The sequence below is a fragment of the Pogona vitticeps genome, chromosome 1 (assembly GCF_051106095.1).
Source record: "Pogona vitticeps strain Pit_001003342236 chromosome 1, PviZW2.1, whole genome shotgun sequence".
In the NCBI taxonomy this organism is placed as follows: domain Eukaryota; kingdom Metazoa; phylum Chordata; class Lepidosauria; order Squamata; family Agamidae; genus Pogona; species Pogona vitticeps.
Window position 1 is genome coordinate 160,824,832 of NC_135783.1, and position 25,199 is coordinate 160,850,030.

The 25,199-nt window shown below is 39.7% G+C and overlaps 1 protein-coding gene across 2 annotated transcripts in view; it reads right to left on the reverse strand.

Annotated features, from left to right (window-relative positions):
• The window catches only part of LOC110077509 (serotriflin), a 31,342-nt gene extending 7,297 nt beyond the window's left edge, over positions 1–24,045 (reverse strand). The window contains exons 1-7 of one of the 2 annotated variants that reach the window (XM_020790624.3): positions 23,859–23,971; positions 11,313–11,365; positions 6,119–6,180; positions 5,711–5,833; positions 3,773–3,860; positions 2,780–2,928; positions 2,276–2,370 (exon numbers count right to left, since the gene is read on the reverse strand). In XM_020790624.3, coding sequence (XP_020646283.3) covers positions 2,276–2,370; positions 2,780–2,928; positions 3,773–3,860; positions 5,711–5,833; positions 6,119–6,180; positions 11,313–11,319 — 524 coding nt within the window. In that variant the 5' untranslated portion in view covers positions 11,320–11,365; positions 23,859–23,971. Of the gene's footprint in view, positions 1–2,275; positions 2,371–2,779; positions 2,929–3,772; positions 3,861–5,710; positions 5,834–6,118; positions 6,181–11,312; positions 11,366–23,858 lie in introns of both variants that reach the window. The other variant, XM_020790623.3, reaches the window with a different exon arrangement.
• Positions 24,046–25,199: the final 1,154 nt, after the last annotated feature.

Below are 25,199 nucleotides of genomic sequence, written 5' to 3' on the forward strand. Positions count from 1 at the left end.
GTACAGAACATACTATCAAGCATCACCAGAGGTACAGGACCAATATTATATTACATAAATTATATGTCGGAAGAAATGGACTTGTCCACCAAAGCTCATATAAAATATAGCAGTTATTCTCTAACATTGCCCCCTTACCCCGGAATAATGACGTGAGGCCAGAATTATGGGTTAAACACAGGCCACACTTTATTGAAATAATCAATGTTGCCAATCCTTTGGCAAAGGAGGGTCCTGCTGTACTGCAGATTCAAACACAGAGGTCTGAACGGACCCTATAACAAACAAATGGGCAAGTCCCTGGCCCAGGTTTTTGCAGCCGTGAAGGCAGTGAAAAACCTGGCCGGTGCAATTTTGACCACGCCCGGACCCCAAGCGACCCTCTCCTTGTTGACTGTTGGTCTGGGTGTGGCCCGAGTGCATCTTTCCCCCTAAACACTGTAATCACATGATCTGCAGCGCTCGGAGTTCAGATGAGCTATACATTACCTGAGATTGTTATGGGACTCACCAAAAAACCTGTTTTATCCACACTACCCACCTGTGTGACCGAAAATCCCACCTCAAAACATGCCAATGCACCTTTACCAGTGCAGGATAGGTGAAAAATGCCTGCATCCAAAGGCCAATCAGGATGTGGGTCAAAAATTCCTATCTGGCCCCAAAGGTGACCAGATAAACTCACACCAGAATATAGGGCCGGGCGGGTGAGTGCCAGCAAAAGAGGAGGAAGAGGAGATGGGGAAAACAGTCTTTAAATAACCTGTTGTTCCCCCTCTCCCACTGAGTTGCTCACATGAGACTGTAAGGTCTTGCAGCCTTCGAGGAAGGAGGCAAAGGCAAGCCGTGCTTGGCTCAGCAGCAGCTCGATCAATGTCAGAAGAAATGGACTTGTCCACGAAAGTGCTATAAAACATAGCAGTTAGTCTTTAAGGTGCCACCATATTTTTGCCTTCTTTACATTTTCATTTTTTTTGTGTTGCCTGACATCCATAAATTATGTACCAATACCAATTAGTACTGACTGCTTGTTGGTTTCCATGTTAATTTACAATGGTTGTCTTGACTTTGAAAAGAAAATATGATGGCATTCAGGGCAGATCCTTCTTGGTGGTGATCTTAAACTGTACCATCTACTCATTTCCAGGAACTGTGTGTGACACTGCCCTTTGAAATATTCAGGAGGAAAATGTTTGTATTTCTACCCCCTTTTTAGTAACTATAGTGATTGAGTACAGTAATTGCTTATCATCAGTTTGGGTGTTGTGTTCTTATGCAACGGCTATCATTATTTATGCTTTTAATGGAATTTTGTATGCTCTCTCAGGGAATCAGTTAGGAGTGGAAATGTGTTTCTGAATGATAGATTGATAGATGATAGATATATTGAAAGTATAATCTTAGAACTGCAGAGCTGGAAGGGATTCTATGGATTATCAAGTCCAGTTCCTGTTAAGGAGGCACTCTGGGGAATCGAACTTCCAACCTCTGGCTCCTCAGCCGGAAACCTAAACCACTATTTAAGCAATTTGTTTTTGAAAGAAACATTTCCTACTCATTTTACTAGCGTTCTCATAAGGGTACACATATTCTTACAGTCATGGCCTATGGGTTTTTTCCTCAGATGTAAGCCCTACTGAATTTAATATGATGCTCTCCTTTGTAAATGGGCACGCAGTACAATCTTATAGATGTTTGCTCAGACATGTTCCAATTTAGGGGAGGACCCATAGCTTAATATTAGAACACATACTTTGTATAGAGATAATTGTAGGCTGAGTCTTTGGTATCTCCACTTGTTAGAAGGAGCAGATAATTAGTCATGAGACATACCTTTGCCAGAGGCAACAGAGAGAGGCACTTATTGTCAAAGACAATATTAAGCTACATGGACAAATGTTCTGAATTCTAATAATACATTTTGCTTTGCATATAATTGCAATTTGCTGTGTGCTGATTCCCAGATGGAAATGCCTGGGATTGTACCCTTATTTTTTTTAAAACATTCTTCATTTTAATTCAATCTACTTATACTCCAGTCTACTTTTTCCTTCTAAGTAAGAAAATCTGTGCAGAAGAACTAATAGAATAAGGAGTGACAGACCTGAAACACACCTGAAATATTCATTAAAACTAAACTTAACCAAGGATCTGATTCAGCCAGCGCCACACACACATTTAAGCCCCATTGTTTTCCCATTTTTGCAGTCAATGTGGTTTTAATGGAATTATGCCCTAGAGAAGACAATCATTGAAACAGATGGTTAATACATACGCAGGGCAGTACTGGCAAACGTAATAGTGCTTGAAGATGGCTGTAGGACACGAGGCAGCGTAACAGCCTATTAGATAAGACTTATACCAGACCACCTGCAGATATGAAAACATAGACATAAGAAACATTTTCATGTATATTTGTTCTGATACTGAGCTATGGAAACATACACACAAAGCTTGAAAGCTTAAACCATTGGAAGTGACATCATGGCCCTCTGAAAGGAGAAGCAAAAAATAAAACAAAACAAAAACCAGCAAGAAAAAACAAACAAATTCAATTCATGGCTTTGGGGAGCTGAGTGCAGTTTACTGCATCACAAATTGTATAGTTCTCAATTATATTATTTTAGAGTTGTTGTCTACTCCTAAATCCTCCAAACTTGGCACAATAATCTCATATGACAGCCATCAAATAAGCTTTCTAACAGTTCTTGTGGTCACCCTTATTGACTTAGCATTTAAGCACAATTTGACAAAATAAATAAAAGATCATTTGGGCTACCTGAGTGTAATGGCCTATTACGGCTTTTGGAGCAGTGGCTCCAACACCATACTTGAAATGTTTTGATTCATTGTACCAGCTCTCAATGACTTTAGACCATGAAGTAGCTGCAGTTGACATGTAGAGGTTTTCACCACATTGTATTCCATCTACAAGGGAGAACATAAATGGTCAGCAGGTAGTATGAAATATACTAGAAAGAAAATGAGTGAATATTTCTACTTGAACTTGGGGAGATCAGTGATTCTTCCACATCCCAGGAAAAGCAATGAGCAACCATGTGAGGTAAGTCAAGCTGAGCAACAACAACTGCCCAAGATCAACCAATAAATGTTCAGTTAGGGACTATCATTTAAAATTAAAAACAAAACACCAATTCAACAGTAAAGAGCTTTCTGGAAAAACACAAAATGGTGGTCACTAAAATTCTCTTTCTTCACACTTGTGTCTCCCTCTCTTGAGACAAAAAGTTCTTGAAATAAAACAAACCAAAAAATTAATTTGTTGCAATATGAATGAAATAGATGACATGCTCCTTATCACCATGGTCTTCTTCTAGTTCCAGCACCTCAGGAAATGAAAATATAACAATCATCTCATTTTGGAACATTACACTTGCTGCTGAAGAGGACTGCCTAGTGTTAGCTTCCTGGTCAAGGACTTTTCCATGGGTAGAGAAAGGGCTTCTACTGAGAAGCTTTTCTCGGTGGATGGAGATGAGTGGAGGTGCCGCTTCTCCAGATTTTAGTCACCACCAGGAATGAAATAAAATACAGTATATGACCTCTCTAAGGTAACTTTATACACAGTATTATTTTTCGTTTCAGCCACCTTCTCATCTGCTTAATGATGATCATATTAGTGATCTACTGATATTTCTGTGGATATACACAGGCATAAGCAATCAGGATCTATTGTAAGAATTTCTGAATTATATTTATACATAAACTTGTTAAACATAATTCCATTGGCCTTACTGGTAGTCATACTTACTGACAGTTCGGCTCTCTTTTGGGCTGTGTCTGAAAGTACACTTTTTTCCCCACCATTTGGAATTCTCCGCAGCTTTTGGATTCCATTCCTGTATGGGAAAAAATATACTGTAGAAAATTCCTAATGCAAACATGTAACAGATAGTATTGGTCTCTGTCAGGTTTTAGCATTGGTCACATCATGTGTGTGAGAATAGTTTTTAAATTGTCTGCTCCGATGTCATGCTGATTTCCTCTAAAACATTGTTTGAATATCTGAAGCTAGATCAGGAGCATGTATTCCCGTACCAAAGAGAGTGAAAGAATGCAGGCAGCTGCATCAACCCAGTGGTCAAGCCTCTTAAAGCTGTTTGTAAACCACTGTGCCTCCTTTTACCTGTGCAAGACCATGACATCCCAAAATACCTTGTGTTGCATTTGAGATAATTCAGAACAATCTACTATTCTTATCAAGAAAATCTATCATCACCATCATGGTACTATAGAACTGCTACCAGAGATGCCTAGGAGCCTGGTGACACTTTTTTCCTGAGGGAATGAAAAAAGTAGGGAGGAGAAGCAAGCCAAAGTGTAGACTTTATCTGTCCAAGGGAATGTGAAGCTAAGAGGTAGTGTGGTGTATCATTACGCTTTCAGTGTGCTCCACCTCATAATTATGTTTGCCCGTCATAATGTTTCCTCAGCCTGACCTCCTTAATGTGAATTTGCATGATCAACTCCTATGACTCTCATATGAGAAACTTATGACATAACAGATTTCTGGCTCGTTGGTGGGTAACAGCTCCAGGTGAGGAAGCAGCTTTATTTATGTTCACTGTTTCATTAGTATGCACCACTGTTCTGATTAAGAAAATAGTTTAGAATCCCTACCTCATCTGTCTTCACAGAAAAGCGTATGAAATCATTCTGTAAATGTGAAAGCAGCTTTTTCAAGGCAACTGCCCCCCCCCCGAAAAATACATTACAGATAACCTACCACTAGAAGAGAGAGCTCATCAGATGCTTTTCTCACCTCACAGGATTTGCAAATTTGCTTGCTTAGTTTTGTGTTTGGTCTTTTTTGTAAGCCTAATTTCTCAAATGTGAAAAACTCTCTTAATCACATTTCTTGACCACTGAGGTGATTCCAGCTGTTAATACAACTAAAGCACAATCCCTGGATTTAAGACTAGTATTTTGCTCAATCAATAAGAGAAAGAAAAGATGTTTGGTTCAGATCCTGATGGGCCATGATCCAAAGGGTGAGAGGAGACCCACTCTTTCATTATAGGATGAGGTGCTCTGTCCTACCTACAGTACTTAGATTGTGTGCTGCTCCTGGGTCAGATCTTAATGCCATGCCTGGAATCCTAAGTATGTTTCTATTTATTTATTTAATTTATATGCCACCCACACTACCCAAAGGTCTCTGGGCGGCTTACAACATTTAAAATACAATAAAAAGTCAAAGCGGTTAAAATGCAATTAAAATATAGGGAACAAGTGTCACTTAACCTGTAGGAATAATTTTTGAGTGAACATGCTTAGGATTGTATTGTCCGGGAAACAAACTGTTCTATGAATCTAGCTTTAGCTTTGATCATTGCTGTGAAAGGATCCCAAGCAAATGTTTTCTGCTGGCAAGGATGCATAGTTTAAGCAAGCAAAGCAAAGCATGCTGCTTACATAGCGCCCCTTAGCGTTTCAAGCACTCTCTGGGTGGCTTACAAATTAAGGATGCAGGCTACACATTCCTCCCCCCCCCTCCCATGAGATGGGTATTCATTTTACCGACCTCGAAAGGATAGAAGGCTGAGTCAACCTTGAACTGGTTACCTGGAATGAACTCCAGATTGTGAGCACAGTTTTGGCTGCAGTACAGCAGTTTGACCACTGCGCCACGAGTCTCTTTAACTTAAATATACTAAGCGTGCGCAACATTTAGCTTTTCAGGACTTACCATTCTTAGCATGTTCCTGGCAGTTGGCGTTACGCTTCTCCGTAAAGCATTGTGCTTACCAACAATCTCATTTTGTTGAGCTGGACTAATGGAGGATCTGGCAGCGAATTCTGTTGCCTCTGTCTAAAGTGAGATAGGAAGCAAGAGCCCTCTGGGATATCTATGTATATTATGAAATTATCTCCATGACATCAATAACACTTTCACATTATTTCTAGCCAACCTTAAGCATTTGCTTTTATTTGTTTTTATTCTTTTATTCTATTACTATTTTATTCTTGAGTACTGCTTTGTAATAGAAAGGTGCGGGTATAAATATGATACATAGGCAGATAGCCAGATAAAGAGATAATTTATGTCCCAATGTGCCAATACTGCTGACCCTTTATGCAAAGGTAAGAAACTTACATATCTGGCTGATTGTTGCACTATAGCAGCGAGACACAGCAGGAAAATGCACACAGTCATCTCTGGGGAAAAAAAGGACAAAAGGGCATTAAAAAAACATTCTGTGAACACAGCATATTTGCTGAAATTGAATGCTACCATGATATGCTGGTTAGAAAAGTGGCATGCATCTCTGTTAATAGCAGTTGACTCTCTCCAGGGAATCCTGGCCTCTCAGCTGTTGTTGTTGTTACAAACCATGAAGTCACTTTCAACTTATGAATTACCTAACAGGGTTTTCCAAGGTAGATGTTGAAGGAGTAGTTCTCTGTTGCTGCTACTACTTGATTGGCCCCAATGAGGGGCTAAGCAAGACTTGAACCCCCATCTCTTGAGTCCTTATCTATCCACTACACTATGTCCAACAGAACTGTAGTGAAGGATACAAAACTACAGCTCTTTGGTTTCTCTGTGGAAAACCACAGTAGTTTAACTAGTATAAAAGCAATATATATTGATAGTGTGGACAACCCTGCCCTCAAAGTAGACAACAATAATTGCCTTGTTGTATACCTTATGTACATGATCTTTTGTATAAAAAAAAAAGAGTCAAGAGCAGGTATCTTCCTGAGCTATTCTTTTCCAAAGTCATCTATTTGTTTAATTAGTTATTTGCTGTCAAGTCAGAACTGATTTACAGTGACTCCAATAGGGCTTTAAAGGGATGTGGTGGTGCCATGGGTTAAACCTCAGAAGCCTCTGGGCTGCAAGGTCAGAAGACCAGCAGTCGTAAGATCGAATCCACGCAACAGAGTAAGCTCCCGTCGCTTGTCCCAGCTCCTGCCAACCTAGCAGTTCGAAAGTATTTAAAAATGCAAGTAGATAAATAGGTACTACCACGGTGGGAAGGTAACGGCGTTCCGTGTCTAGTCGCACTGGCCACGTGACCACTGAAACTGTCTTCGGACAAATGCTGGCTTTAAAGGCAAGTGAGATATTTAAAGAGTGACTTTGCCAGATCCACTCTCCCAGTAAGTTTCCATCAGAACCCAAACCTCCTGAAATCTAGTTTGCCATCCTGTCCACTATGGCACACTGTTTATCAGTTTGTTTAACTGCAGAGATTTGAATGGGGTATCAATGGGCAAAATTAGAAAACTTACCTTGTTAGTTTGTGTAAGATTGAATATAGCTTCTTTGTAGCTCATGGGAGGTTCTAAATGCCAATGGGCAATGTTAATAGGTTTATATAGCTCCCATGTTTCCTGCATTGCAGTGACGCAGCGCCTAGCAGTAAATTACACACCTGCAGTTTTGACTTGTCAGATGTTTTTTTAAAAAATGATTTTATTTCCTGGAGTCTGTGGATGATTTCCCATCAAACAGCAAAACTTTGCATCTTAATATATTCATTAGTGCCATCCAACACCTTATAAAGAAATGAAAAATTGACATTGTATGTTGTCTTCTTCATCTGCCTTGACTCTAAGCTTGAATTCATCCCAAAATATACGTACTGTATAATTCTTTTCAGTATGATGAGAACTGCAGACAGTAAATCTCTGGTACTGCAATATATATATGTATGTGGTTTATTTCTACATGCAGAAAACAACACTCACACATTTAATGGAGTTAAGAGATTTAAGGATTTTTACTCTAGATATTAGAGTATTAGAAAAATTTATTTGAAAGTTTGCCCCATGTTAGCAACCTCTTCCCTCCCACCTACTTATTCTTCTTGGTTTGTAATGATGACACCCAGCTGGTATTTCCGGAGGTGACGTTATGGTAAATCAACAGTCAGCAATTGCTCACATTCAATTTTGATGAGGATGGAGATCCAATTGTTGCACATGTCTTGCACAGCATAGGTTTCCTATTATCATCTTACATGGAACAAACATTCAGTGCGGCATGAGAATTCCTTGTGGAAAACAATAGACAGCAACCAATTGTGGAACTTTGCATTGGAGTAAATCACTCTCAGAGTACTGGAAGTAGTTCATATAAATTGATTTGACGCTTCCTATCCTCACCCCTTCAACCTCTGGGGTGCCCTATGGCTCCATCTTGCCCTGGAGAGTTCTTCGAGAACCTTGGGAAAAAGTGTATGTAAATCAAAAATTGCTGCCCAAGGTCCCAATCTAATGGCAATGTTTGACTTTTAAAGTCTCCCCAACCCCTGATCTCAAGGCTTCTGATGCGCTCCGCAGGACAAAGGAGTGGTCTAGAGAGCCTTGGATCTGAGATAGGGTTGCGATTGGGTTGTTGTTATTTAGTCGTTAAGTTGTGTCCGACTCTTCGTGACCCCTTGGACCAGAGCACGCCAGGCCCTCCTGTCTTCCACTGCCTCCCGGAGTTGGGTCAAATTCATGTTGGTCGCTTCAGTGACACTGTCCAACCATCTTGTCCTCTGTCATCCCCTTCTCTTCTTGCCTTCATACTTTCCCAACATCAGCGTCTTTTCCAGGGAGTCGTCTCTTCTCATGAGATAGCCAAAATATTGGAGCCTTAGCTTCAGGATCTGTCCTTCCAATGTGCACTCAGGGTTGATTTCCTTCAGAATTGATAAGTTTGTTCTCTTTGTGGTCCAGGGGACTCTCAAGAGTCTCCTCCAGCACCACAATTCAAAAGCATCAATTCTTCGGCAGTCAGCCTTCTTTATGGTCCAGCTCTCACTTCCATACATTGCTACTGGAAAAACCATAGCTTTGACTATGTGGACCTTAGTCGACAAGGTGATGTCTCTACATTTTAAGATGCTGGCTAGGTTTGTCAATGCTTTCCTCCCAAGAAGCAGGTGTTTAATTAATTTCATGGCTGCTGTCACCATCTGCAGTGATCATGGAGCCAAGAAATTAAAATCTGTCACTGCCTCCATATCTTCCCCCTCTTTTTCCCAGGAGGTGATGGGACCAGTGACCATGATCTTAGTTTTTTTGATGTCGAGCTTCAGACCATTTTTGCGCTCTCCTCTTTCACCCTCATTAAGAGGTTCTTTAAGTCCTCCTCACTTTCTGCCATCAGAGTGATATCATCTGCATATCTGAGGCTGTTGATATTTCTTCCGGCAATCTTAATTCCAGCTTGGGATCCATCCAGTCCTGTCTTTTGCATGATGTATTCTGCATATAAATTAAATAAGCAGGGAGACAATATACAGCCTTGTCATACTCCTTTCCCAATTGTGAAACAATCAGTTGTTCCATATCCAATTCTAACTGTTGCTTCCTGTCACAAATATAGATTTCTCAGGAGGTAGATAAGGTGGTCAGGCACTCCCATTTTTTTAAGGACTTGCCATATTTTGCTGTGGTCCACACAGTCAAAGGCTTTTGCATAGTCAATGAAGCAGAAGTAGATATTTTTCTGGAACTCTCTGGCTTTCTCCATGATCCAGTTTGTACTTCTGGGAGTTCTCAGTCCACATACTGCTGAAGCCTACCTTGTAGGATTTTGAGCATAACCTTGCTAGTGTGTAAAATGAGTGCAATTGTACGATAGTTGGAGCATTCTTTGGCACTGCCCTTCTTTGGGATTGGGATGTAGACTGATCTTTTCCAATCCTCTGGCCACTGCTGAGTTTTCCAAACTTGCTGGCATATTGAATGTAGCACCTTAACAGTGTCATCTTTTAAGATTTTAAATAGTTCAACTGGAATGCCATCATCTCCACTGGCCATGAAGTTAGCAATTCTTTCTAAGACTTCACTCTCCAGGATGTCTGGCTCCAGGTCTGCAACCACACTATTTCTGTTGTCTGGCACATCCAGATCTTTCTGGTATAATTCCTCTGTGTATTCTTGCCACCTCTTCTTGATGTCTTCTGCTTCTGTGAGGTCCCTACCATTTTTGTCTTTTATCATGTCCATCTTTGGACACAATCAGCTCCAGGTCTTGTTTTTGCTGACTGTATAGAGGTTCTCCATCTTTGGCTGCAGAGAACATAATCAATTTGATTTCAGTATTGCTCATCTCGTGATGTCCATGTGTAGAGAGGCCGCTTGTGTTGTTGGAAAAGAGTGTTTATGATGACCAGGTTATTCTCTTTGCCCTGCTTCGTTTTGAACTCCAAGGCCAAATTTACCTGTTGTTCCTTTTATCTCTTGACTCCCTACTTTAGCATTCCAGTCACCTATAATGTGAAGAACATCTTTCTTTGGTGTGAGTTCTAAAAGGTGTTGTAAGTCTTTATAGAATTGGTCAATTTCAGCCTCTTCAGCATCAGTTGTTGGTGCATGAAGATGGATTACTGTGATGTTGAAAGGTCTGCCTTGGATTCATATTGAAATAATTCTACATTTTTGAGACTGTATCCCAGTACAGCTTTTCCCACTCTTTTGTTGACTATGAGGACTATTCCATTTCTTCTATGGGCTTCTTGCCCACAATAGTAGATATGATAATCATTTGAATTGAATTCGCCGATTCCCATCCATTTTACTTTACTGATGCCCAGGATGTCAATGTTTATTCTTGCCATCTCCTGTTTGACCACATCCAGCTTCCCAAGGTTCATAGATCTTACATTCCAGGTTCCCATGCAGTATTTTTCTTTGCAGCATTGGACTTTCCTTTCACTTCCAGGCGCTTCTGCAGCTGAGTGCCCTTTCGGCTTTGGCCCAACCACTTCATTCTCTCTGGAGCTATTTGTACTTGTCCTCTGCTCTTCCTCAGTAGCATGCTGGACACCTTGTGACCTGAGGGGCTCATCTTCCAGCGTCATATCTTTTCGTTTCTGTCCATGGAGTTTTCTGTCCATGGAGTTTTCTTGGCAAAGATACTGAAGTGGCTAGCCAGTTCCTGCTCCAGGTGGATCATGTTTAGTCAGAACTCTCCACTATGACCTCTCCGTCTTGGGTGTCACTGCATTGCACAGCACAGCCCATAGCTTCTTTGAATTACTCAAGCCCCTTCACCATGGCAAGGCAGCAATCTGTGAAGGGGTGGTATTGGGTTAAGAAGCTTCAAATCAATTTAAATTAATTATTTCAGCACCTTTATCCATTTTACAGCAGTGCAAGGTTATGCAACAGGATTTTGCCTAATGACTACATTGTGTTACTGGGAAATCTCAGAGTTGTATAAGCAGAAGGCTATTCCATCTAAACTACACACACAAAGAAAAGGCAGTGGGGAGGTTAGACTGGGAAGCCATCAATGTGTGGGAAAAAATACTCCCAGAAAATTGATTAGGGGTGACAAAAATTACCTCTCATTAGTCTTGTTAGATTGTCTTGAAGCTGGGGAGCGTTGGAACTTCAGCTGGAACAATGGAAGGGATAAGCAGAAGCAAAGTTCAGGCAGAAATAGACACAGCAAGAAGATGCGTTCTAGAAGATTCACCCTGGAACTCTTAATATTGCTAGTGTGCCTCTTGTTATATGGTTTCTGGCTAGGCTGCTTAAAGTGGATATGGCCCCTTGTTAGTCATGTGCCCACTTAACCTGCTTATCCCTGATCATAATCTCGGCCACCTGGCTAATCCTATTTGCTGGTCTAGGGACAATAGAAATCAAATGAGCCACTTGATGAAATAGGAAAAAGAAGATAGGGAGATTCTGTTTACAAAAATGCAAAACATTATAGGTTGTTTGCTGTCTCAGACCTCCAGACAATCATGTACAAAAACAAAAGAAGGAGATCCAATTCATATAGTTTCTATGCAGAAGAGCTGTCCTAGAAGGTGATTCTTCTGCTGGGGCATTCATGTCTTTTATGTAATTTGGATGAGAGTTGTTTGAAGATTTAGGCATCTGGCCTGGAGCTAGAGGTTGGAAGTCTGATTCCCCCCTGGGCCTCCTTGACAAGGGTTGGACTTGGTGATCCATAGAGTCCCTTCCAGCTCTGCAGGTCTAAGATTATACTTTCAATCTATCCATCAGTCTATCATTGAGAAAAACCCTTTTCAGTCTAACTGATTTCCTGAGACAGCATACAAAATTCCATTAAAACATAATAATAAAATATGGTCATTGCATAAAAGAACAACACCCAAACTGATGATAAGCAATCACTCAATCGCCATAGTTGGGGATAGAAATACAAATATTTTCCCCTTTTAAAAAATTATAACTACAACATAAAATACATAAACCAAAATACAAATCAACTGTGTTTCCCACCACCCTAGTCGGGACCTCTTGCAGTAGTCTTCTTCTTCCTTTATCTTTGTTCTTCTTCTTCCTTTATCGTCCTCTTCTCCAGAACTGCACTGAGTCCTGCTTTGGAACTTTCCCTTTCCCTTTTATTAGCACATATTCAATAAATCTGCCCCATATATCATAAAAAATTACTTTTTTATCTCTTCTTTCATGACCTTTAAATTACAAGTTAATTTATCACAGCAGCCTAGAGTGGTCGCAATGACGAGATAGGCAGGGTATTAAATAAATAAATAAATAAATAAATAAATAAATAAATAAATAAATAAATAAATAAATAAATAAATAAATAAAATTTATAGCAATATTCCCTATTCATTATACCATTCTTCCATTTGAAATTCAAGTTTTGTTTTCCAATTTCTGGCTATTATTAATCTGGCTGCTATTAATAAATTGGTAATCAACTCTCTAGTCATCATATCATATCATATCCCACATTTACAAAAACTGATAACAAAGCTATCTCAGGATTAAATTCTATATTGCTTCCACATATATCACTTCATTCCTGTTGTAGTCCGGCTCCGGCAATCCGTGGTGAAGAGAGAGATCTCTGAAAGGACCAGACTGCAGTCATCAAAATGGAGTGCGAAGCGTGTTCCAGCGAGCTCTCCAGCAAAAGCTAGCTAGCCATCCTGGATACCCCCTTTTAATAACCCAACAGGTTACATAACTCAGTGACATCACATATCATACGACACATCTTAACCAATCGGGCGTCAAGTATATTCTGCCTAGAAACAGTAATGCACATGTACAATGCATACATCTACCATATAACTATAATTAATGTATATGTGGCATACAACATAACTATATATGTGATTACAAAACATCAAACAAGCATTTCCCATAAACATAGCAGTTTCTCATACAGGCCCAGTTGTTACATGATGACGTCTTCAGTTATGGGCAGTATTTACAGGCAGCTAGGATTTCCACAAATTCCTTAAAGATTAGTTTAGAAAATCTTTGTATTTTTTCGCATTCCCACCACGTATGAAAGTATGTACAAATTTCCTTCTCACATTTCCAAAAGATATTCAGATAATTAGAGTTAATTGTATTCAATTTTGTCAGTGTCAAATACCATCTTAAACTTGGTTTTAATAAAATTTCTTTTATTCTCACTGACCCATATTTTCCATATCATCATCCAGTCTTCACAATTTTTTCTTTTTCCTAAATCTTGTTCCCACACTAGCGTCAATCCTCCATTTTTGGTCTCTTCTCCTAAATCTATCAGGAGTCTATAAATTTTACTTACTACACCTTTCACTGACTCATTCATCTAAATACCTTCATATGATAATAGAAATTGTTCGTACTTTGTACATTCTTTACATTTGTTATACTCCTTTACCCATTCATTAGTCCATATTTCTAATTGCGTATAATACAATCATGATATATTCTTATTTTGAAAAATTTGTTTCATTTGATCTTTCAAACTCATTTTATCCAATCAATCTTTTAATCTACTCATTTTTTTCTTTAAATAATTCTAATGGATTTTTAACTGTCAAAAGGGAATCATTAGCAAATAAGTAAATCTTTATTTTGTTATATTCATACATACCACTAATTAAATCATCATTCCTTATTGCATTTGCTAATATTTCAATAATCAAACAAAACAGAACTGGGGAAAGGGGGCAACCTTGTCTAGTGCCTTGGCCTAGAGCTATCTGTTTTGTCATCCCGTCATTAACTATTACTATGGACATGTTCTCCAAATATAGTTGATCTATTACCCCCATAAATTTCTTTCCAAAATCCCAACCCTTTAAAAGAATCTTTAATGTTTGCCATTCTACACAATCAAATGCCTTAAAAATATCTAATGATAAAATACCTGCCTTTATCTTATCTTTTTCTATATTATATATAATATTCAAAACCCTCCTAGTTAAATTTACCATTTGTTGTCCCTTTAAAAAACCATTCTGATTCTCTTTAATATATTTTATAATGAATTTATTCATTGTATTTGCTAAAATTGCTGTAAATATCTTTGCATCTTGATTTAATTATGAGATAGGCCTGTACGGGCTTGGATCTGTCAGATCTTTATTTGGTTTTGGGATAAGAGCTGTTAGTGAATATTTCCAAGATCCTGGTATGTTCTTTCCTTCCAATATTCCATTATAGAATATTTTCAGTGTTGAGCTAAAAAATTTATAATATTCTGCGACCATTCCATCAAAGCCTGGAGTTCTACCATTTGTTAATTTATTGATAACCTTTGCAATCTCTTCATCCTTTCTCTCTTTTTCTAATTCTCTTTTATCATTCTCTAATAGTTTACTCTTTACATTTTATTTAATATAACTTTCTATCCCTTCTTTCGGTATATTATTTCCTTTATATAAATCTGGATAAAATTCTTGTGATATTATTAATTTATCTTTCATCAGGCTGCAATTCTTCCCTGTTTTATCTCTAATCATTCCAATATTATTTTTTAATCTTTTTGTTTGAGATATTCTGGCTAAAAGCTTTGAATTTTTATTACTATACTCAAAAAAATTCCTCTTCAAGTATATCAATTCCCTCTGAACCTTTTCTAACTCTAGAAAAGGCACAAGTGGGGAACCAAACTCCCAACCTCTGGCTCTGCAGCCAAAGACCTAAGCCACTGAGCTATCCAGAAGTTCATACTCCCTTCATAATGCCCCTTGCCGTTGGTAGAGATATTATCTAAAAGTCTAAATTGTCATATTGCTTGGTATATGTTATCTATTTTCACAGCTAACCCAGCCAGCTAGTGTTGCTGTTGTTATTATTGTCATTGTTAATTTTTTGACTTTCCGTCTTCACTGCTCAGGGCGATACGCATAGTTTCCTACTGTCCAATGACTATGTGGGCTAAGGCTGATGGAAGGTATAGGTTAAAAATACATTTTCCCCTCTCCTACCTGAAGGATGTGGCTGCCATCCCTACCTACTCATTCCAAAGAAAAAGTCATATTGAACAGGCCTAATTTTCTTTCTTAAGGAAGCATGCAGAGAATTCTACTACATGTCACCTATCAGTATAAGGAGTGGAGTTTGGAATACAGTGGTGCCTCACATAGCTAGCGCCCCGTTTAACGACGAATCCGCATAGCAACGTGTTTTTTATGATTGCAAAAGCGATCCCATTGCAACATTCTCAATGGCCAAAAATTGCATTGCGATGATTGGTAAGTGTTTCACTTACCGATCTTCGCATTGCGATGTTTTAAAAACAGCTGATCGGCGGTTCCAAAATGGCCACCAGAAAAAATGGCCACCCGCAGCATTTTTGCATGGTTTCCCTCGCACACCGGGCGGTGAAAATGGCGGCCGTATGGAGGATTTCCACATAGCAGTGAGTTTACAGTCCATAGGAACGCATTAAACATGTTTTAATGCGCTCCTATGGGGTTTTTAGTCCTGCATAGCGATGAATCCGGATAGTGACGATTTTTTCAGAATGCATTATCATCGCTATGCGGGGAACCACTGTTCATAGTTTTTCCCCCCTAAAAGGTTCTCTTTGAACTGCTCACTGCTTTCCAGCAAGGTTGCTATTATTATCATCATTACTATTATTCTGAACAGAAAAAGAATAACCTGAAATTCATATTGGTAACATGTTACTTTTTCTTTATCACCATGACATGAAAAGTAGGGGAGAGTAATCTCTGGTTCCCTGAAGTGGCCAATGCTTATTTTTCTCCTTGGAAATACTTACAAAAATTTGGAAGATGAGACATTATACTTTCTTTTCAACTTGAGATTGCTAAGAGAATGGCCTCTTCCACCACTGGGGCTTCTATGTTTTTTAAAAGCAGAATCATTTGCATCAGTTCTGACAGTGTGATCACTTGAACCAATACAGAAGAGCATGTGCAGGGCTGGTGCTGGTTGGTGTGATAGCACAGCAGCTGTTAGAACACTAGGAGGGCCAAATCTTTGCAAATAATACTATTTATTTATTTCTGTTAAAGACTTGGTGCCAGCTAGGACACCTAGACACACATACATAGAGAACGAGAGAGAGAGAGAGAGAGAGAGAGAGAGAGAGAAGGAAGAAAATTGCCATTTGGCTCTAGTTTACATCTCATTAAGGCAATTCTCCTGGAGCCAAGCCTCCTGCAATACAGGAGAGCAACAACAGAGCTACATTAACAATTTGCAAACAAGGTTGTTTTTCAATTTCCTCTTCTCTACATATGGCTAGTTAAAAAAAAGTTACTGTGGGAAGCCCAACTTCCCAGGTGCAGGTCTATGAACATTTTTCTGGCTGTGTAGTTTACAGCCTTAGTTCTTCCCTCATTACCTAAAAATGTAACTAGTTTCACATAAATTATATTCTTGGTGGATAGTTACTTCCAGAGTCAGATAGGTAGTTTGTTACGGAGAGGTTAACCATTTTTGTAGCTATCGCATCAGAAAAACAATCTAGGAAAATTCAAACCTCCCTCTTCGCACTGGCAAAATAAGGATAAGAACACCAGGGATCTGGCCAGCACTTTTGCCAGCATGTCACAAAGGAGCGATGCCAAGTGAAAAGCCAACAGTGGTGAAATCACCGGCATCAGTCACAGACCGTTAAAGCTCATCTGTCAATAGTCCAAATGAATAGACAAAGGGTTGTCACCACAGAGGGGTTGCGAAATAACCATCAACACCTTGGCTTATACATTACAATATCAAACTTCATTTTCTCACTAGCAAGAGATTATTACTAAAGCCATCTGCATTCATCTGCTCTAACAGGCAGGATTCAGCAAACTTTAAGCCATGGAGCTGTATGAAATCTTTTGTCTTTGCTGGAGAGAAGTTGGGGTACCACAGGACATGAAGGATGCAAACATTGTAACATTGTATAAGAACAAAGGTGACAGGGGCGACTGCAGTAACTACCATGGCATCTCTCTTCTCAATGTTGTAGGGAAGCTGCTGGCCCGTGTTGTGCTGAAGAGGCTACAGATGCTTGCAGGCAGAGTCTATCCAGAATCACAGTGTGGATTTCAAGTTAATAGATCCACCACTGACATGGTATTTTCCCTCAGACAGTTGCAGGAGCAATGTAGAGAACAGCGACAGCCACTCTTTGTTGCCTTCATAGATCTTACAAAGGCTTTTGATTTGGTTAGCAGGGACGGCCTTTTAAAAATACTTCCCAAGATCGGATGCCCATTTCGACTCCTTAACATCACCAGGTCCTTTCATGAGGAAATGAAGGGCACTGTAGTTTTTGATGGCTCAAAATCAGATCCCTTTGACATTTGAAGCAGAGCGAGACAGGGCTGTCTCTTCATGCTGACCCTCTTTGGGATCTTTTTTGCTGTAGCACGCCTTTGGAACCGCAACAGAAGATGTCAATCTCCAGACTAGATCAGATTGAAAGTTCTTTAATCTCTCTAGATTGAGAGTGAAGACCAAAGTCCAGCTGAAATGCATGTGGGATTTCCTCTTTGCCGATGACACAGCTGTTGTCACCCACTCTGGTGAAGACCTCCAACAACTTATGAATCGTTTTAGCAAGGGCTGCCAAGACTTTGGATTAACAATCAGCCTGAAGAAAACAGGAGTCATGGGCCAGGGCATGGACACACCTCCCTCTATTACCATCTCCACACAAGAATTGGAAGTTGTTCATTATTTTGTGTACCTTGGCTCAATGATCTCTGTCACGTTTCCGTGGGGTTTAACAGGCAAAAGTCCAATAAACCAGTCTAGTATCAGAAGTCCACTAGATGCAAAATAGATACCAAAATGCCAGAGCCAAAACACAAACCGTAGTCAGAAGTCAGAGTCCAAAGCTGAGGGTCCCGAAGACAAGGTTCAAGATGAGCAGGAGTGTGGATGCAAGCTAGGGAATTGACTTGTTGCTTCCACAACTTGCAAGCCTCTGGGTGCAGATTTTATAGCAACAACAGCCATCTAAACCCCTCATCCTGCTAATAGGGCTGGTTGACCTTTTGTTCCTATAGAAAGCATTCATGTGGGCTTCAGATTTTTGTGTCATGAGTCCTTGCCGAAGCTTCTCCCTTACCCTGGCTACTGGGTGAGGAGAATCTGGTGGTGATTCAGCTGCCTGCGATTCTGATTGCCCAGTGTTCTCCTCAGTTGTAATTAACCCCCCAGATTCCAGATCTTCTTTGGCAGAACTCACGACACTATCCCCTCCTCAGGGTTCCCCCCTTCAGAAGGGCTGGGTTGATCAGGATAGGCGGCATGGAACTGTTGTACAAGGTTGGGGGAGTGTAAGTTGCTTGCGGGTTCATATGATTGATCCTCAGGACCATAGCCCTCCCAGTCCACATGGTACTGAAGGACTCCTCGGTGGATTTGGGAGTCTAGGATCTGATGAACCCCGTATTCTTCCTTGCCATCAACCAAAATATGGATATGAACATCTCAGCTGGGTGAATCTGTGAGCTAGCCTGTTGTGTTATTTTTAACTATGGTAGATGTCAGCAGTAGATTTTAAAAATAAATATTATACCTCTGAAAGGAATTCTTTTTTCAGTGCTGTGTCTGTTCTTAAAAGTTCCCCTCATTTCTTATCACCTCAGAATACACATTTCCAAAAATGCTTTGGCATGTTGATGTGCATGACTGGTGGAAATGCAAATAATTGTCTTTCTGGGTTGATTGCTGAACCTTGCTGTGGGTCATTGTGGACTGAGATGTGTGTTGCATAAAAGATCTCTGTCCTGAAGTGAGATCCAAAAGCAATGCTTTATTCAATATGTACTATAGAGATACCCTTGTTTGTTTGCTTGTTGGTTTTAGAAATGGGGAGAGGAAAGGATGATCCAGTCATGAGCTACTGCTCAGGAGATACTCAAAAGCAAAGTTTGGAAAAATTATCTTTTGGGACTACAATAACATATAAAAATTACCTTTTTATGCCAAAATGCCTGTGGGGTACTACAGGTAGTACTCCCAAAAATTTACTTACCCAAATATGAAGAGAAAATAATTACCTTAACAAACTAAATGAGGAGCTGGAGAAGAGAATATTGAAATGATGGGGGAGACGGGGGCAGAGAAATTCTTGGACGGCAGCTACTAGACAGGAGCACTAGCAGAAAGAGGATCTAACTTTTGTTATTACTGCACAGAAAAAGGCAATGGCAAGCCACTTTAGAAAGTTTTGTACCTTGAAAGCTCTATGATGGGGCAATCCAAAATGAAACAAGAGATAATACTTGAATATGAGACTCATGGGTCTCCCAAGGCATTCAATCGACTACAGTACTAAGGAAGAGCAAAGGGCAAGGACAATTGATCTGTTGCTAATAAAGCAAATCCAAAAGGATGTTAAGTGGCCAGCAGGTAGAGAGGTAAAAGAAAAGCCAGGTGCTGTTTAACGCATATAATTGGAACAGGGAACTCAGAAATGTAAGTCAAGCTAAAAGAGAAACTATAAAGCAAGCAATGGAACACTTAAACACTGCAGTAGGTTGTATGGATGAATTAAAATGGGTTGTAATGGAACATTTTCAGTCATACAATTACAAAGAGTTTTGCTCTAGAGATGAGAAATGCAGAAGAAATTCTGTGGTTCTAATACAGAAGCAATATGTAGCACGAACAGTTTTGGGTTATAATGCTAAGTCTTAAGAGGAAAGATGTGTTATAGGAGACCAATGCCAATATCAGCCACAATGGTTAAAAAAGCTGACAGGAAAAAAAAAATAGATTCATTTGACATATGGTGCTGAAGGAGAGCTTTGCAGAAACCCAGGACTGCCAGAAAGAGAGATGTTAGCCCTAGATCAAATCAAGCATGAACTCTCTCTATAAGCAGAAATAAGAAAAACTGAATCTGTCATACTTTGGGCACATCCTGAGGAAAGAAGACTTGGTGAAAAAGACAAAAAAATGTTAGGAAAGGTTGAAAGCAGCAGGGAAAGAGGAAGGCCAAACAAGAAAGAGAGAGAGAGAGATTGACTCAATGAAGTAAGCAACGGTCTTGAGTTTGCAAGAGCTCCGTTAATGAGAGGATCTTCTGAACATTGCTCATTCATAGGATGGCCATGAATTGGAGGAAATCTGATGGAGCATCACAACAAACTTTTCTGCTTTAATGATTTCTAAAAGGTGCATGGTGCTTGGAAAAGTTACCTTTTTGATTTACAGTTGGCCATGTTGGACTATGAGTTATGAGAATTGCAGTGCAAAAGAGTAACGTTTTAAAGGCTTGAAGGAGCATCCGGAACCATGGGGTGCGACCGGAGCACATGCTTGTGTTTCTGAATGGGAAAACTGAACTGATGACCTGTTCCTTCTGCCTCCTCCACCCCCTCATCCCAAAAGGTTAAATTAGCTTCTAGAGGACAGATAAGATAAAAGAGAGATAAAAAGGCTGATCTTCTGGCAAGATTCCCTTGTTGCCTCTGGTACCCTCCAGCTTTCTCTACCTATCTCAGAAGGATCAGAGTTTTCAGCTGTTCCTATCTTATCTCTCCTGCAAAGGCTAATTCTCCATGTCTGTGTAGAGAAAGACAAATAGGGAGGAAGAAACCTTAAAAGGAAAGTAAGATAAGATAAACAGAGATAAAACTATGGCTAGCAGCCAGCAGCTCCTGTCTCCTGTTTGCTCATCTCTATTACTAATTTTTTTTGCCCCGGTGGATTCAGAAATAGTCAACGTCACTGCTTAAATTACACATAGCCGCTTTCAAAGTAATCATGGGTGAGAATTATCTCCTTTCAGGTGAGATAGGATTAACATAGATAAATAAAGGATGTTACAGGAAGCTTCCATGAGTGTTTGTCAAGCTGCAGCACACAAGGGTTTGGGAAGCTGTAGCCCTTCAGCTACCTCTGGACTGGAAGTCTCAACAACATCTTGATCTCCAGCTAGGGCCAGTGGGAATTAAGAGAAACAACTTTTGGATGACTGCATGTTGTTTGTCCCACGGGGCTTCAGAAGTTAGGTTCTCTCGTCTTAATAACTCGTATTGCTTTTGTTTAATTACTCACAATTACTGAAATTTCCTGATCAGATTCATGATACATGGAAATAAGTAATGGCTGTCCCTGACATAATACCATTGGTTTTTAAGTTTGTGTCTATTCTATGAACCCAGTTGCACTTTTAAAATATAACATGTTTTTTTATTATTATTTATTATTTATTTACTGGCCAGGTATGTAAACCATACCCGGAATTTAATATGGCTGCCGGCCACACTTAAAAACACTACACACGGCCACACTTAAAAACACTACACACACACACACACCATAAACAGTGAATACACAAGACAATAAAAGCAAATTTCTACAAAAAAACAATTGCCTCAACTCCCAGTTGCGTCAGATAGTTACAAATTCAACAATTTGATGGCACAGGGAAAAAAGCTATTTTTGTGCCTCGATGTTTTAGTATATAGCGTCTTATATCGCTGACCAGAGGGGAGAAGATTAAACAAGTTGTGACCAGGATGCCGTGGATCTGCTGCAATCTTTTCCGCTCTCTTTTTAACCCGTGCAATGTACAACTCTTCCATTGATGGCAAATCAGCTCTGATTATTTTTCCAGCAATTCTGACAGTCCTTTGAAGCCTGTTCTTGTCCAGTTTGGTTGCCGAACCGAACCAAACAGTTATGGAAGAACAGAGGACAGATTCTATAATGCCTCTGTAAAACTGGACAAGCAGCTCCCGAGGCAGATTGAATTTCCGAAGTTGTCGTAGGAAGTACAGACGCTGGTGAGCTTTTTTAATGATGCCATCGATGTTAATTGACCATTTCAGATCCCGAGAGAGTACAGAGCCCAGGAACCTGAACAACTCTACTACAGAGACCATGCTGCCTAAGATGGAAAGTGGGAGTATACAAGGGGGGTGTTTACGAAAGTCCACTACCATCTCCACCGTTTTCTGTGAGTTGAGCACTAAGCTATTACTGTTGCACCATGAGACAAGATGCTCAACTTCCTGTCTATATGCCGACTCGTCACCGTTCTTAATAAGTCCAATGACCGTCGTATCATCTGCAAACTTTAGAATCTTAACAGAGGGATTCGTAGAAATACAATCGTTCGTATATAAGGAGAAAAGCAATGGGGAAAGTACACACCCTTGGGGGGCTCCTATACTAATTGTGCGGATATCGGATGTTATTTTCCCCAGTCTCACTTGCTGTTTCCTATTTATCAGAAAGCTATGTATCCATTTACAAACAGAGATGGGTACCTTTAGTTGAATCAATTTAAGATACAATTTAGATGGTACAATTGTATTAAACGCGGAACTGAAGTCGACAAAAAGAACCCGTGCATAAGACCCTGAGGAATCCAGATGTTGTAGGATATAGTGCATAGCCATATTGACAGCATCATCTGCTGATCTGTTGGGATCATAGCCATATTGACAGCATCATCTGCTGATCAGTTAGGATAGTCCTAACTATCCTGATTCCCATGCCTGATTGTCCTGACTGAAGCCCACGATTCTTACATTTATGGATCACAAAATTATGTTTTGTGTATATAGGATATTGCAATGACTTTTTCAATGAAGAGAAAATCTGATAATTCTTGGTGATGTAATACAACCGAGTGCCTCTCTGAATATGCTCGGGGTTGCATCCAGACATAGGTAGTTTTAGATGTTGGAGTTACAATCTACCATTGTATTGGAACAATCCCTAAATTTTGTAGAACATATTTTGCTTAAACCATTTGTTTGTTTCATTGACATAGTCAACTATCAATGGAAATAGATTCTCCTTGTCGTTATGGTAATATTGTAACAATGGAAGGACGAAGACCCAATTCTGTTAATCTATGGATCAGTTCTTTCAGCATTCAAACGTGTGACATATAGACAACAACAGTAAGTGGATTTCTACCTGGACATTTGGCCAGCTTTCATCAAAGTTTGTGTCTGGATTTTGATTCAGGCTTAGAGACTTTGTTTTAACAGCTGTTCTTCATTTTGATTTTGTGCTTGCAAAGCTCCTGTTTGCTGGCTGAAGCAATCCCATACTCTGCCAACCCAATGTTATCTTTTCAGCAGAACTTATTACATTTTTTTTTTCTTCCTCTACTGTCCAGAACACTCAGTAAGTCACAGGGCCAACAAGAGCACAGTTCAGGTCCAAGAAGGCTGTGTTTGAGGAGGAGAGTGGCAGTCTACCAAAAACATTTGGGGATTCCCCCCCCCCGCTTGGACCAATTTCTTCTGCATGTATTTCTTCTGCATATTTTTCTTCAATATATGCAGATTAATTTGTCTTTTCACCTTTAAGCCATGTTAAAAAGATAGAGACTGTAAGACTCCTTAAAACTAGACCCGTGAGAACATCAGACTAGGCTGTGGAACAAACAGTCAAGGAAACTGCATAAAGATTGATTACATCACTGTGGAGATAGTATGTGATTCATCTAGCACTATTCAGTGCTCAGCAGGGCACCATTTTAGTAGTTTCCCTAAATAAATTGTCCTTATTTCGACTTGTTTTAACTATAAATGCAATAATTTAGATAGTATGTCCAGAGCTTACTTCTGCTCTAACATTTGCTGTCAACAAAGAAGTACCTAAGTTTATGTACCAAAATCATTGTATACAAGACTGATAAACGTTGCAGCAGTTACCTTTTTGTGCAGGTTTCCGGGAATGGAATATGATGATGTACAGATCTGTTGTTGTCTGTAGCTGATTTTGCTTCCTCATATACCTCTGCCTGTACCCAACAACAACCTGAACAATGGATCTTCAGAAGACCTGAATGGCTCATTCATGACTTAAGAGGAGAGTGGGGTGGGGCGTATTGAGGAGACAAGTTAACTCTTTGCAAATTTGATCTTTCAGTAGGGAATGGCCACTTTTTTGTTACATAAAACACTACCTCAGCCTGTGGTGACTTAAAAGTAACATTTGAATCACATTTTATTATCCCACACATTGATATCAATATCAACAGTAATATTAAAACTGTTATTTTCTGTTCACTACTTTTGCCTGTTATTATCCCTTGCAATTTTGATTGTAAGCTAATACACAGATAAACCAACCACACTTGGTCATATAGTTAAGGCCTATTTCAGACATCCATCTAGGAGAGGCCTGTGAACAAATCTCCTCAGTGCTGCAATAGAAGCTACAGCAGTGGTTCCCAATCATGTGTCTGCAGATATTCCTGGACTACAACTCCCAGAAACCCTGGCCAGCACAGGTAGTGGTGAAGGCTTCTGGAAGTTGCAGTTCAAGAACATCTGGCAACCCAGGACTGGGAGCTACTGAGTTTCAGGAATGTTGAAACTTCTCAGGTGACTCTTGTGTCTGTGTTGGATCAGCATGGATAATACTCAGTGGCCCTTAGGACATTGTAATGTTGATTTTTTTCCATGATTTTTATTTTTTTTTAACATAAGGGGTGACAAAAAGGAAAAGGGGACTTGGAATTTATGAGGAAGAGGAGAGACAATAAAATACTAACAACCATTCTATACTTATTGCCATATCAAAGTTTTAAGTTATTCTGTTTACTCTTTTCCGCCTTCTAGATTAAGTTCTCATTTCAGTATATGCTATTTACACATTGCCTGTTAATTTAGTCCATTTGTTGAATAGGTCCCATCTTTCTGTTGCCTTTTGTAGGGGATAGTCCTTCATGACTTCTGATAAAATGTCCATTTCTGCTATTTCCCGTATTTTTTCAATAAGATCTTCTTGTTTCGGTATCGTCGGACTTTTCCAATTTTTAGAGCATTGTAGGGTTGATTGAAAGGGCTGAAGTGTTTGCATCCTTGCTTTAACCCTGGAATTTCAGGAATATTCTGCTGGTCTAGCAATCTTAAATTTTGGGGGGTGGGGAGAGTATCAGGAGTTATGTCTTTAGGAGAGCCATTTAGACTTGCTCAAAAACACCTTTGTCTTTTTCGTTGACTTGCATGTTGCTGTTGTTGATGTTGTTAGAAGTCATGTGTTGACAA